This window comes from Saccopteryx bilineata, chromosome 4, assembly GCF_036850765.1.
Source record: "Saccopteryx bilineata isolate mSacBil1 chromosome 4, mSacBil1_pri_phased_curated, whole genome shotgun sequence".
Classification (NCBI taxonomy): Eukaryota; Metazoa; Chordata; class Mammalia; order Chiroptera; family Emballonuridae; genus Saccopteryx; species Saccopteryx bilineata.
The window spans coordinates 53,911,489-53,927,320 of record NC_089493.1 but is presented as its reverse complement, the minus strand read 5'-3'; the positions used below and the strand labels follow the sequence as shown (position 1 = coordinate 53,927,320).

Genomic DNA, 15,832 nt, shown 5'->3' with positions numbered 1-15,832 from the left:
CACAACCCTGACGTATGGGAATGATGGTCACCTGAGCTATCAGGCCAGGGCCTATCAAGATATTCTTACATAAGCTTTTTACTGAAATATTCCATATCCTAACCAACTTTCATTTTTGATTAATTTCCTAATGCTTTTAGAAAGTTTCTATTTTAAAATTTTTTGAGGTAAGCACAGTATTAAGATCCATAATGCTAAGGTGAAAAGCATATGATCTAGCTCTCACCCTATTGGAAATCAGCATTTTCTAATGTAATTTAAACCGTCTATATCAGCGGTTCTCAACCTGTGGGTTGCGACCCCAGTGGGGTCGCCTAAAGCCATCGGAAAATACATAATGCATATCAGGTATTTACATTCCGAATCATAACTATAGCAAAATTATATTTAGGAAGTAGCCACCAAAATTATTTTTTGGTTTGGGGTCACCACAACATGAGGAACTGTATTGCAGGGTCACGGTATTAGAAAGGTTGAGAACCACTGGTCTATATTATATTTTCAAAACTAACTTTCTATTCCATGTAGGAAGAAAATACGCAAGTGGAAATGCTTTTTTATTTTTTTCCAAAGCATTTTAATAAAGGTAAAATGAAAGAAAACAACCGCTTTAACCTCTTTTTGAATTTTATTATTCTAAAATGGTTCTATAAAATTTGTGATAGATATAAAAAATAAATTTTATAAATCTCCCATTTGGCTTCTAACAATTTTTTTTCAGTTTCTAACAAATTTTGCACTAATGCTCATTTGCCTTTAAGATTTTAAAAACACTTTCCTTAAGATAAACACTATCCTTTTACAAGTAAGGCAAAGTAATTGGAGTCCCTTCCTCAGGTTAAATTACTTCCCTTTAAGTTAGACACTTACATTTTGTCAATTGCTGATGCAAATTATTCAGTGTGTTCATCAGATTTTTACATGGTTTCTTTGGAAGTATCTTCCAGGCTACATTTTTCTTGTCACCAGTCCTGAGATTAAATGGCAAAAATAATATATTTGTTAGATGGACCTTTTGGGGGGAAAAATAAAGGAAAGCACATACCTAATATATATAAAAGAAAACATATTGAACATAAAATGAAACAACAAAGTATTCCAGGTAACAGGAGAAAATACTGGGGTAAACTGAGATGTTCAATATTCAAAAATTAATTTATATGAGGGTGAAACCTTGCATTAAATATAGCTCAAAATTAGGAATTATGTTGGTACTTAGTAAATTCCACTTGCACTTAAACTCCACTTGAGTCTCTAGACACCTAAATATTAAGAAAACCCTACTATGTGAAGATTTATTTATTCTATATTCTAAGGAAAACCACTGTAGAAAACGATTGATAAAGTTATCAAAATACTTTGGTATATTTAAATATGGTTTCTTAGTTTCCTAAAAGTGACATTTATTTTTGTTTCTTTCAGAAAAGAAATAATCTATAATATAAATTAACTGAGTAAACTACAACATTCAAAATACTTTTATAATGATAAAAGTGGGTATGTACTTGAAAGTGGTATCCCTGTTTCTAGGACAGCACAGTTGTTCTTTAAACTACATACGGGGTAGGAGAAGAAAAGAGCATGGTGATAAAATAGCATAAAGGTTTTGAATTTAATTACAGCTTTGTTTATTTCATTCTTTATTAAATCTTTTTTCTACTTCAACAGCAATGAATATTCATTTTAGAAAACTTGGAAAATGTATACAGAAAAAGGAGAAGAAAAGTAAATCACTCATGCGCTCACCACCAAAGACAGCAAGGTATGTAGTAAAACTTGCTGAACTTATTTCCCCCAATGTTCCCTAAACTTCCCACAGAATAAAAAGGGCAAAGATCACTGAAAACTAAACAAAGAGAAAAGGGAGGATGGGAAAGCTTAAGCTGACAAAGAACAACTGTCTTGGGATCTCCCTACCTTCCCACAAATGAGTATAAAAATATAGATAGGACAGGGTCAAATTGCAGCTGTCCTGCTGTGAAGGTTTTATCTCATCTATAAAGTGACCAGGAGCATGAAATCCTACATTACAGTGAGAACACAACATACAAACACTATTTACTTCATTTTCATTTTTATTTTGCAACACAGCACTCCCACTGTACCTTATCATTCACTGTATGCACGTTTCCCTTGCTAGACTAGGAAGGGACTAGATGATGACTAGACTAGATGATGAACAACTTAAGAAAAGGCAGTGTACTTGGCTTGCCTTTTTATTACTGGTGCTCAGCAAAAAAGGTATTCAAGATATGTCTATAGCATAAATGAATAAAAAAGACTTTGGTAACATTTCATTACATCTAATTATTTACTCAAGTAATTACTTTCCTTCTCTTACCCTTGATATCTTCACTTTAAAACTTGGCTGAGTAGGGCAGTTTTATTTAGCACCTGAGCTTGGATCTATGATAGCTTTCTGCATTTTCATTCATGGTAACATCATTTACATAGTTACTATTACATAACTAGCCAATAATTAATGGTAGATGTATTAGTTTGGAGTCAGACAGTGATAGTTTCAAAATCCAGTTCTGGCAGTTTGACTTATGTGCCTTTTGGTAAATTACTTACAAATCTAAGCTTTGGTTTTCTTATCTGTCACAGGGTTAATAAAAACCACCTCACAAAATACAGAGAACAATATGAGATAATTTAGGCTATGCATATCAGGTACTAATTTCCCTTTCTTCAGACATTTCTTGACATTCACAATATATTCTGCATTAAATGGATCTAAGAGTCAGAAAGAAAAAAGGAAACTGAAAATTCCATACACAGAATTTAATTTTCTTTCAAATTTCAGGTTGAGGCTCTAGAAATTCTGGAAGAAGGGAAGTAGAAAGCTGTGGGTTTACCAGTTCAGTTCAGTCCTCCCATATGTTTGTTAGGATGATAAGATCAAGAAGGAAGAATACTGATGAGCGCAAATGACTCAAGTTTCTTTGAGTCTTTAACTCATTAATGATCAAAACAGAAAGATAAAATAATAATAAGTTATTTTAACAAATTGAGGGAAAGTATAAAAAGAGGGAAATGTAATTTACTATGTAATAAACATAGTAGATACTCATTTCCTACCCTTCATTCAATTTTTAAAACATTGTATTAGGTAACATTAACAACTGGCAAATAAAAGAGATACTTTAATATTTAAAAACTTAAATATTCCTGGTAAAGAATTACATATTCCTGGTGAAAAACCTTTAACTCTATCAATTCCATATATAAAATGGCTTTTATGCACAAAGTACATCCCATATTTTCTTGGTTAGGCTTTCTCTGAATAAAAGCTTTTTGACAGCTTACATATGTTATAATTGAAAAAATTTTTTTGCTAAATATTTCTGATGATGTAGGTATTTGAAGTTCTGATGTATGACAAACTAGAATTAATGTAAGATTTTGGAATTAAATCAAAAGGCTCTAACATAGCACATGCATATTTAAAAATGAAGAAAAACCTATTTCAAATATACATGCTTAAGTTGTAAAAGGCTAATCAGTACTAGCTTTTGGGTTTTACTGATAAATTAACTTGTAGTTATTTTAAGTATGACCTGTGAAACACAATAAATTAAAAAATTAAAAAAAAAAAAAAAGAAAGACGACATGATGAAATGAGTCTTTCCTGAGTCACACAGAGCTGTGCTAGGGTGGGACTGGAAGACTGAACTCTGACCCTGCGTCTTGTTGTTCAGTTCTAATCACATTTTCTTGTAATTTATTTATTATTCAACCAATGAATGAGTCTGTCATGTGCCAGCATTGGGGCCTTGATATCAAATCCTGTCTTAGCCCTTAGGCAATTTCTTGCTCAATTGTGGGCAGAATACATAAGTATGATCAGAAAAATAGTGATAAAAAAATATTTGTGACATCCACTGTAAGGCAATAAAAAACCATTTGGGAAATTTGTAGACCCTAATAAAACAGGTATCTTTTGGAGAAAAAAGTATGTCCTGTGAATTCAATGTGGTCACTTCACCAATTTCCTCTCCCCTAAACAGCGTAAGTATAATTAAACTAAAAATAATGATGTAAGAGAAACACAATTGTAAAAAAAAGCTATAAATATATAGCTCTAGTAGTGCAACTTAAATATTATTCCAATAAAAGAGGGAAACATAAAATCCTTACACTGCTAGGGTATAAAAGTAAGAAAATTATGTAGAATTTAAAAGTTATTTAAAAATTTAAAAATATTACATTAATTTTGTTATTAAGTATCAGTATTCTAATAGCAGCACACTACACTAGAAATAAGATTGAAATATGAAATCAAGGAATAGTATTTTAATTCAATTTGTGTTTTACCCATACATACATGACTAAATACAAATAAACTTTTTCTATTTCTAACCTCAATTTCCCCTCTGCTAAATTTCTAAGTAAGCACAAGATTATAATGTTTCTTAAATATTTAAAAAGCTAAGAATGAAAGGTACATTTTCTTCCTCATAAAACTTTCTCCAATGCCCTAAATCTATCCCGCTGCAGCATAGTAAGAGCTAATTCAAAGATGATAATAGTTCAAAACACAAAAATAATATTGCTGAAGGGAAATCCTAATAAGCCTTTATAAAATAAACAATTATATACATACATTATGAGGTAAATTTTGGGTGTAGAATCACTAAAATGTACTTACTGAGAAATAGTGTTGGTATCTAGGTCAACACAACTAACATCTGGTGGAGGGTCATAGAGATCAAAGTATCTTGAATCAATTCCTACTATGAATGGACATGGTGCACTCAAGACATCGGCTAAAGCCAGTGGGCAGAGAGGAACATACGGGCATGGCCAGTGGAAGGGGAATATCATCTTGGATAAACAAAAGATAGCAGAATATTTAGCTTTTTGACACTGAAGCATAATTTATCAGCATGCACACAAAAAAATGTTTTTTAAATATTTATCATCTAAAATCTAATGCTTGAAAATGCATTAAATAATTTTAACTAGTGTTAAAGATAAGAAAATTTAAATGGTTTTCACAACATAAAAACTCATTACACTCTGAATTTTAAACATTAAAATAGCTTTAAGTTATCTGAATATATTTTCACAGTAAGAAACTGTGATACTCACAGACACTAATGCTTCTGTCACACTCGTGAGCACAGAAGGCCGTAAGGAATGAATGAGAATCTTATGTTCTGTTACTGCAAACACCAGTAGGGTCACAGCATTTTCAGGGCCTAAATTCTGAAGTAGTGTTGAAAACTTGCCACCGCTGTCAACCCAAACAAAAATATGTAATTAATAAAATAAAGATCCAATAACCTCATTACCCAAAATAATTTTTTTAAAAGTTAATAATTAGTATAGGATTTGTATCATATATTCAACTTTAAATGTGACTGTTGATCTGATGTAAGGAAAACACTCCATCAGAAACACACTCTGAAAGCAATGGAGATTTTTATGGTTTCAAAATCATTCAATTTGTCAGCATTGTACTCAACATGGAAAATAAAAAGGTTCCTGCTTTATTTTATAAAGATCTACCACATAAAGTCCAAATAAAGAATTTGATTATTGAGAGGGATGCTTTGATTGAAAGTAAATCCTTTAATGAAAGTTTTGGCTCATTTTCCATTGCAATAATCAGAAAAACTAAATGACTTACAGGCTCCACCTCCCTTAAGGTAAATATATATGTTAAAATTTTGATTTAGGAAGAGATTATCTTTCATATTATAATACTAATAGGAATATGAAGTCAAGAGCTACCAAGGGATGATATACACATACAAAGCAAATTCATAGCCAAAACTACAGTAACAAAATATTGTGTTGACAAAGAAAGTAATTCAATAAGCCAACAAATATTTTGTCTATATAATGCTAAATAATTGGCTTTACTGAATTAAAATTTTTTTTAAATAAAGAAAAACTAGTAACAAAAGTTTTTGGAGAAATGAAGAAATATGTCCACAAGCCTGACCAGGCAGTGGCACAGTGGATAGAGTGTTGGACTGGGATGCGGAGGACCCAGGTTTGAGACCCTGAGGTCGCCAGTTTGAGCACGGACTCATCTGGTTTGAGCAAAGCTCACCAGCTTGGACCCAAGGTCGCTGGCTTGAGCAAGGGGTTACTCGGTCTGCTGTAGCCCCACAATCAAGGCACATATGAGAAAGCAATCAATGAACAACTAAGGTGTCGCAATGAGAAACTAATGATTGATGCTTCTCATCTCTCTCCGTTCCTGTCTGTCTGTCCTTAACTATACTTCTCTCTGGCTCTCTCTCTGTCTCTATATATAAAAAAAAAAAGTCCACAAAACACTTGTGCCTGTTCATAGCAACATTATTGAATGAATGGATAAATAAAATGTGAGATTTTCACAAACTGAAAAATTTGTTGGAAATAAAAAAGAAATGAAGTACTGATACACACTACAATATGGATGAACCTTGGAAACATTCTGCTAAGTGAAAGAAGCTAAACTCAAAAGGCCAAATATTATGATTCCACTTATATAAAATGTTCAGAATAGGCAAATCTTTAGAGACAGAAAGCAGATTAGTTATTGCCAAGGGTTGGGAAGGTATGTGTGTTTGTGTATGTTGTGATAGGAGAAACAGAGAAGGTAAACTGCTTAAAGTATACAAGGTTTCTTTTTTAGAGAGATGAAAATGTTCTAAAATTGATTATAGTGATAGTTACAGAACTCTGTGAATATAACCAGTAAACTGTACAATTTAATTGGGTGAACTGTATACTATTGTGAATTATATACCAATATAGCTGTTAACAACAACAAAAAAATCCTTGTATAATTTAGAATCATTTTTACATAGTCTCAGCCAGTACTTCTAGTTTATTTTTGGCTTAAACAAAGGTTAAGAAAACACTGGTCACTCTGGGCCAAGACCTAGTGATGAAATAATTTGCAATTCTTACAAAATTAATGTCAAAGATGGTACCAAGTCTCCCTTAAGTATGTGCTACAAACAGATTAATTATATTGTATCTATTTTTCTGTTGGAAAAATTATACAACTAATTAAATTTCAAGAAATGATACCATAGAAAAGAACATTTCATAATTTATCTGAACTCTTAAGGTGATAAAATACATTGTTCTACCCCATGGTTTAATATATATTTATAGGTATCTTTAGTTTGAGGTGGAACTGAAAATTAATTGCATTTGAATGTTCTTCAAAAAATATTTTAAGCTAAAATAATTGTTTTCATAATCTACATACATATGTACCTATTTATATAGTAATACTTGATGAAAACAAATACATACACAAAATACCAAACACTACTGTAAAAGTCTTTCTTTTTCTTTTTTTTTACAGAGACAGAGTTAGAGAGAAGGATAGGCAGGGACAGACAGAAACGGAGAGAGATGAGAATCATCAATTTTTCGTCATGGCACTTTAGTTATTCATTGATTGCTTTCTCATATGTGCCTTGACCGTGGGGCTACCGCAGACCGAGTAACCCCTTGCTCAAGCCAGCAACCTTGGGTTCAAGCTGGTGAGCTTTGCTCAAACCAGATGAGCCCGTGCTCAAGCTGGCAACCTTGGGGTCTGGAACCTGGGTCCTCCGCATCCCAGTCTGATGCTCTATCCACTGTGCCACTGCTTGGTTAGGTTAAAAGTCTTTCTTTAAGAATATTAACCTCAATATTAAGTATAAGGAATACAGATTAGAAACAGTTAAATGAGAAGTATCATATTTCCATCACCATTTGAAATTTCACCTAGCAAAGAGAGAAAATATATATTTGAATATTATTTTAGCTCACACTAGATTTAGCGAAACATAAACAGAAATGAAGTTTTACTTGCCTTAGTGGAAGAGGTGAAGAAACAGGCTGACTGAGAATCAGGTTATCATGTGGTGATAACTGGAAGAAGATTGAAAATAAAGTATCTGAAATATAAACTTTTAAAACACCACTTTCTGGGAAAAACATATAGACTAATGATGATGCAGTTTCAATATTATTCATTCATCAGTGTAATCACTAAGATCCTGAAAAAGATGTCCTGATCCCTGGCCTCTTCTGACAACCAACTTTTCTACTCTAAATCCTAGATTTTTTCTGCTGTTCTTCAATGTTTCCCTGATGCCATTTTAACAAATCTGTATTCAAAGACTAAATTATTCATTTACTACCATAAAACCAGAGTTAGCAAACCTCTGGTCTCCAGGGCAAATCCACAGGCCATCTGTTTTTATAAGTAAAGTTTATTGGAACTCATCATTTACAAATTAACCTCTAGCTGCTTTTGTGTAGTAACAGCAGGACTGAGTAGTTTCAACAGAGATAAGCATGACCTGTAAACACTAAAATATTTACTGTTTGGTCCTCAACAGAAAAAATTTGCCAACTTCTGCTATAAAACAAATCTGTTATGTGTATTCAAACTGAGTGTGCTATCTATATTCTGGCACCAAAGACCAAGAAGTAAGACAGGGATAATATGTAAATGTGCAGGCATTATAAAACTTATCAAATGATATTTTTCTAGACATTTTATCTGTAGCAATATAATAATGCAACTATTTTATCTACATTTTTAAGTTTATGCAGATTTTCACATATTTGTAAATATCTATTTGCTAAATGACTTCTAATTTTGAATGATACCCTATTAAGGGCTATAAATACAGTAAAGCATAGATAGTGATACTACATAAAAATATTGTCTTATATAAATCACTTCATAAATTATTAAATAAGCAGAAACTCATATATCAAGGGTACAAAAAAAAGTATGAACAAAAGAGGAAACATAAAGTCAACTGGGAAAAGAGATGGGGAAAATAATTTATTTTAAGCTTCTCCTGTCATAAAGATATTAGCATTCCTTCCTGCTATATGAAAACACACTTTTCCTTCTATGTATTCTAATACACAACTTAGGGAATAAATGCCAAAGCCACAGAAAACTTAGAACAAATTTAAGAAAAGAAGTTCCTTTTTGTGTTCATAATGTCTACTGCATCTTTAATTCTGCAACCCTTTACTTAAAGGAGAAAAATTAGTTGTCTGAAAGGCAGGTAATAAGACAAGAGGTGCTCAAACTTCAAAATTTAAATTGCATCTTATTCTCTTTTGATCTCATTTGATTGTTTTTCCCATTTAAAATTATTATTCTTATGTTATGTTTTGACAGAACCAATATTTATTCAACTGGGCACACATATAAGAAAATCTTACCTGAACTAAAATCCGTGGTCTCTGAGGAGATGGAAAAGGAACTTTATGCATAAAATGAGAAATATGCCTTAAAAACAAACAAACAAAAAGCCGATTGATTCCAAAGTGAGTACCATATGCTACAAAGGTCAACATGTCACCACAAGTCCAAGTTAAGTCAAAAGCTCTATGAACCTATAATTTCGAAATCCCTACTAAAATGAAAACAAGTGAACAACCAAAAATCATTTGTCCCATTAAAGTTGCATCTACCTAAATTCAGTAACTTCTTATATTAATAGTTATTTGCATTCAACACTATTTGTTATTTATATCTCAAAGATCATTTTAACTTTTACCTCTCCCTACGTAGATAATATTACAACATATCAGAGATCTGGACATCAACAAAGAAGCTAATTTGTATATTTGTAATATACCTTTTAATCAACTGCTCATATTTTAAAAGTGAAACAACGTTTAGAGTGCTCCAGAAATATAGAAGGGTTTAGTTGTTTCTAAAAGATGAACAATTACAGACCCGCCTTTTACTGAACTTTGCTTTACCATGCTTTATAGATGCTGTATTTTTTACAAACTAAATGCAAGATCCTCCACCAGTAAAAAGATTACAACTTGCTTTATTACAATACTTGCTTTATTATGATGGTCTGGAATGGAACTCACAATATCTCTGAGGTTATGCTTATACTTTCTATTAAGAATAAATATTCTATTACTGATTTTATGGTTTTTCTTCCAGAAGAAAATGGATAATAAGCTAGATTGAAGTGTTTTGTATTGAACACTATGGAAAAGAAAAAAGGCAAAAATAGTGAGGCCCCCCCCCTTTTAGGAAAAAGTTATTTTATTTCTGCACTACTTTTCTTTTTTAAACATTATTTCAAAATCATCTTGGTTTCAGATCTGGGATAATTTCAACTGAATAAAGAACATTAAAAAGGAAATTTATTAATTTTACAGGCATGTTTTGACTGCTTGCTATGCATACAATACTGGCAGACATTATGGGAATTATAAAAAAGTGTATACTATCACTTTAAACTATGGAAGATGTCCATGAGCATATTTGGTACATGATATATTGTCTTTGATATTTGGTCCTGTTGACAATGTCCATGCTTAGAAAACGTCCTAGGGTTCAGATAGCCCATAACATTTATTTATACTTTTGGCTTACAGGATTAATACATAAAAAATACTATGAAATTTTATTTTATTTATTCTTTTTTTTTTTTTTTTTACAGAGACAGAAAGAGTCAGAGAGAGGGATAGATAGGAACAGACAGACAGGAACGAAGAGAGATGAGAAGCATCAATCATCAGTTTTTCGTTGGAATACCTTAGTTGTTCATTGATTGCTTTCTCATATATGCCTTGACCGTGGGCCTTCAGCAGACCGAGTAACCCCTTGCTCAAGCCAGCGACCTTGGGTCCAAGCTGGTGAGCTTTGCTCAAACCAGATGAGCCCGCGCTCAAGTTGGCGACCTTGGGGTCTCGAACTTGGGTCGTCCGCATCCCAGTCTGACGCTCTATCCACTGCGCCAGTGTCTGGTCAGGCTGAAATTTTATTGATCCAATAATTGTGTTGTGGCTGTACTTACTGCCAATAACCCTTCTCGCCTCAGTAACCTAGCTGGTAATGACACACAAGGTTAGGCAGATGGGTCAACGTAGACCAAATGTCTCCATGGATGTTCTGAACAGGACCAAATCTCTGATCATCCCTATAATATATAAACTGCATCTGTCAAGTCTAGGTGTAGTGACAAAAAGGAAAATACACAATTTTCTGAAAGACTACTCAAATGCCCTCCCTTTTCCACCTACTTACGTGTGTGATGCCAGGTTCATATACTTCAACCCACACAACATATTGCAACAGATTAAATACAGAAGCACATATGAGAACCTACCTGTGTCCAGTTAATCCAGATATCAGATTTATAAAAATGTAAAACAATGTCACTCTTCTCACTAATTATTTTTTGTTTTGGAAAAGTTATTTTTCAAAAAACGATACCTATGTTAACATGTAATGGGTTTATTATTTTTAAAAATAAGTTAATAAATACTTTTAAAGTTCTCAAGTTTTAGTTTCTATTATAATAAATAGCAACAGATATAAGATATAAAAAAAAGGGTTCTTTGGCATCGTTGGTCTTTAATAAGAGTATAAAAGGGGTTCTGAAACTACAGAATGTGAGAACTGCTGTATTAGAATACTGACAGTAGGAAAGTGCAAGGAAAAATTAAAGAGTAATACTGTACACCAAATGTTCTTATGGTAATTCTATCACTTTCCAACTGTCATGAGAGAGAATCCAGCCTAACAACACAGAAGAAGTTAAGTGATAGGATGGTATAAAATAAACAGTAGTCAGACAATGGAGATATTAAGATCTCATTTGTATCTTTATATTACTTTATGAAACATTATTTAATTTTAGTCTTAAAGTAAATCATTAAAATTTTTAAAAGAATAAAGAATGCACTTATTTTTTCTTTAAATATATATCTAAAAATAGCAAGAAATATTTTTAACAGTTAATAATAAGCTCAAATTATATGTAAAATAAGAATTACAAAACTTTTTAAAATTCTACTTAGGATCTCCAAAACTCATAAGAACAGCAAAAAAGAAACACTTATTTTTTTCCCATTGATTTGAGAGGGTGGGGGGAAGGAAGAAAAAGAGAGAGAATGGGGAAGGGAGGGGGAGAGGGGAGAGGTGGAGAGAGAGAGAGAGAGAGAGAGAGATAGAGAGAGAGAGAGAGAAGCATCAACTTGTTTTTCCACTTACTTGTTCCCCTTAGTTGTATCCTCACTAGTTGTTTCTTGTATGTGCCCTGACCAGTGATGGAACCCGCGCCTTTGGCATGCAGGCACAACACTTTATCCACTGAGCCACCCAACCAGGGCCATAAAACAGTTACTTTTGTTAGAGATAAAGTTATTTAAAATAACATGACTTAAAAAGTATAATAGTGAAACATTCCTAATTAAAACAACAGTTATTATTTCTAAATAACACCTGACAAATCTAGTTTCCATATAAAATTTACCAGTACAATTCAATAGCCAGTACAGGGACCACACATAATGGAGAGATCTGCCAAATTTTGAACCAAGAAGTCTTCTCACTTACTTCTCAATTGGAAGAACATGAGGTCCAGAGATGGAATAACGATACAAAAAAGTCAGAAACTTCCTGAATGCATCAAAAAAAGGCCAGTGAGAAAGAAGACAGATGCATTTACTAGTGTGAACTGTTTTGGAACTATCAGATTTCCCATCTGCTGATGATGCTAAACCCAAAAGAAGTCTCTGTTTTTCTGTGAGGTTTTCCTCAGGATATGATTCGTAAAACTGAATAGCAGCACCATAGACCTGAAAAATAAGTAATGTATTTAGTAAATACACTTTATATCATTTATTCAAATCACATCATTAGTTAAATATTTAATGAATGAGCCATTATGAGCCAGGTCATTATAAGCCACTAAATGCCTGTGAGTCAGGCAAGGTGCCAAATACCAGGAACATAATAGTAAACAGACATCACTTTTTGCTTTCTTGAAGTACATTACAAAGTAAAATAAAATTTAAAAACTCACCAAGAGCTACTCTCACATTATTCTCTCTCTCTCTCTCTCTATATATATATTTTAAAAGGTGTTTCAATTAGGGCCCTGGCCAGCTAGCTCAGTGGTGGAGCGTCGGCCCAGCGTGTGGAGGTCCCAGGTTCGATTCCCAGTCGAGGCACACAGGAGAAGCTCCCATTTGCTTCTCCACCCTTCCCCCTCTTCTTTCTGTCTCTCACTTTCCCTCCCTCAGCCAATGCTCCATTGGACCAAAGTTGGCCCCTGGTGCTGAGGATGGCCCCATGGTCTCTGCCTCAGGCTGTAGAATGGCTCCAGTTGTAACAAAACAATGGCCCAAATGGGCAGAGCATCGCCCCCTGGTGGGCATGCCAGGTGGATCCTGGTCAGACGCATGCGGGAGTCTATCTCTGCCTCCCTACTTCTCACTTCAGATAAATACAAAAAAAAAAAAAAGTGTTTAAATCAGATTGCATTTGTTTTACAGAGAGTGAAATAAATTATATCCATATTCTCTACAAGAAAATGATTAAGAGCTATTATTTAGCAGACAGTGGTACAATTTTAGATAAGGAAATAGAAATTCCAACTTTAAGGAATTAACTGAATTTCTCTGGACCTCAATTTCTCAATCTATAAAACAAGAATGTCAGACTAGATGACTCCCAAGGTCCCTTTCAACTAGAATAGTCTATGATTCTAAACGCATTGCATATTTAATAATTTCTTTGGTATTACTTTCAAAGCTTCTGTATCCCAGAAAATAAAGCAATGAAGGATCATCATTTCACAATTTAAAAATCTCTCACCATATTCATAAGAAAAGCATTTGGGTATATGGAAGAAAATGAAAATACTCTCTTCCTATGTCACTGTATATAGTTACCTTAATCAAATGAAAAAGGTATGTACAATACAGTAGATTCAGTTTAACCAGTTATTTTTTCCTACTGTTCCTTGCATTCTATAAAATTTAAATTTAAAATGGACATAAAATTTGCTGATACAACTTGTTAAAACAGTACCTTTTCAGCTGAGGCTCCAGTTAACACAAATGTAGAAAATACAGGGAGAGGGTATTTGCTATTTGGTGGCCAACATTCAATAGTTGCACCCATTGGTAAACAAAATAGAGGAACAGATTCTGAAAGTGAGAATGACTCATAATCTTCTTGAGGATATCTACAAATTAGACCTATAAAAACAACAATAAATATCAGGTAATAATCTCTTGAATTTATGTGCTCATAATTTGAATGATGCTTAAATACTTTATTTAATACATTTCAAAGTTCAAAACATTGCATATATGTATGTTCATCAAATAACTGAGTGGTTCAATAGGATTCATATAGATTTTAGTACTCAAACATTATAACTATTTATATTAACTGCTTAATATTTATCCTGCTTTATCCACAAAGGCTAAGTAAGGCAAACAAGATTATCCTACAGAAATATACATAAATATACACATACTCAAAAATTCAGTGTGGTCACACTACCTTAAAGTACATAAATATACTTTTTTAAAAAATGTTTCAGTATGGTTACCTGCATATATCCATTTCATCAGCACTCAATAACTTTCCCCCAGGAATTTTTACACATTAAAATAGACATTCTCTAGGAGTATGTTTATCTATAACTTCTGGTACAAATACAAGAAAAATACTAATAAAAATATGAGACATATATTTACAATGTTTTTAATATCAACTCAAGCCCCACTTCTAAAACATCCCAAATTATATGAAGATAGGGTTTCACATGGCCTATCATCTCATGTTAAAAAAACTAGTTTGGAAAGTGGTCCAGGAATCTTATATTGAACACACCCTCCAGCAGAGTCTCATACTGGATTTTGTGGGACTAGAAATAGAAACTGGGTTCCCTAAACTTGAACAGTAAAAATCAAGTGGAAACCATCACTAGATGTGATCTTAAAGACAAAATGATAAACTAGGAATACCAGTGGTTGTTCTGTCACTAATATCTGTGTGATTTTGGACAACTCATATACTTCTAAGATTCTGGTTTTCTCGTCTATAAAGTGAGATGAGCTAGATATACTAAGGTCCAAGGCAGGTATTAAATTCTCTAATTATATGCTGGCCAGCTAGTTGATCCCATGAGGGTCTACAGTTAATTGTCCACTACTCTCTCAGGTCATAAGGCAACAGCATAGGCTTATTTTTTCTTCTTTTCCAAGTGAGAGAAAGGGAGATAGGGAGACAGATTCCCACATGCACCCTGACTGGGATCCACCTGGCAACTCTGTCTGGGTCCAATGTTCTACTCATCTGGGGCCATGCTTGAAATTGAACTATTTTCAGCACCTAAGGCAGAGGCTCAACAGAGCCATCCTCAATGCCTGGAGCCAATGCATTTGAACCAATTGAGTTATAGCTGCAGGAGGAGAAGAGAGGATGATAGAGAGTGAGAGAGAAGGAGGGGGTGGAGAAGCAGATGGTCACTTCTCCTGTGTACCCTGACCGAGAATCAAACCTTGGACATCCACACACCGGGCTGACGCTCTACCACTGAGCCAATCAGCGAGGGCCAACCTAGGCTTTGTGATGAGGTCCTTGCTGGGTGGCTCAGTGGGTAAAGTGTTGTCCTGGTACACCAAGATTGTGGGTTCAATCCCCAGTAAGGGCACAGGTGAGAAGCAACCAATGAGTGTACAATTAAATGGAACAACTAAGTGGAACAAGGAGTTGATGCTTCTCTCTCACTTTTCCCCTTCCTTTCTCTTTTTCTCCCTTCTTCTCTTTCTCTCTCTCTTTCTCAAATCAATGAAAAAAAAATAGTAATGAACTGCAGATCCTAAAAAATCAAAAGTAAAACAAAAATAAAATTCTAGGACAATGATTTTAAAACTATGTTATTTAAAAAACTGAATCTGCTCTCTTGAAAGTAAGATCAGTATGTTTGATATTTTGAGGTTTCTGGCAAATAAAAATTTTATCTATGTATTATAAAATCACAAATTAGTTTATAATATTTCAGATTATTATGAAACAATTACATATGAG

General features: G+C 33.4%; 1 protein-coding gene across 3 annotated transcripts in view; it reads right to left on the bottom strand.

The window, feature by feature from the left end:
• DENND4A (DENN domain containing 4A) overlaps positions 1–15,832 on the bottom strand; it is a 135,256-nt gene that overhangs the window by 63,720 nt on the left and 55,704 nt on the right. For all 3 annotated transcript variants that reach the window (XM_066273332.1, XM_066273333.1, XM_066273334.1), the window contains exons 6-12: positions 13,820–13,989; positions 12,341–12,582; positions 9,193–9,259; positions 7,814–7,872; positions 5,095–5,239; positions 4,652–4,827; positions 871–971 (exon numbers count right to left, since the gene is read on the bottom strand). In XM_066273332.1, the coding sequence (XP_066129429.1) occupies positions 871–971; positions 4,652–4,827; positions 5,095–5,239; positions 7,814–7,872; positions 9,193–9,259; positions 12,341–12,582; positions 13,820–13,989 (960 nt within the window). The remainder of the gene's footprint in view (positions 1–870; positions 972–4,651; positions 4,828–5,094; positions 5,240–7,813; positions 7,873–9,192; positions 9,260–12,340; positions 12,583–13,819; positions 13,990–15,832) is intronic.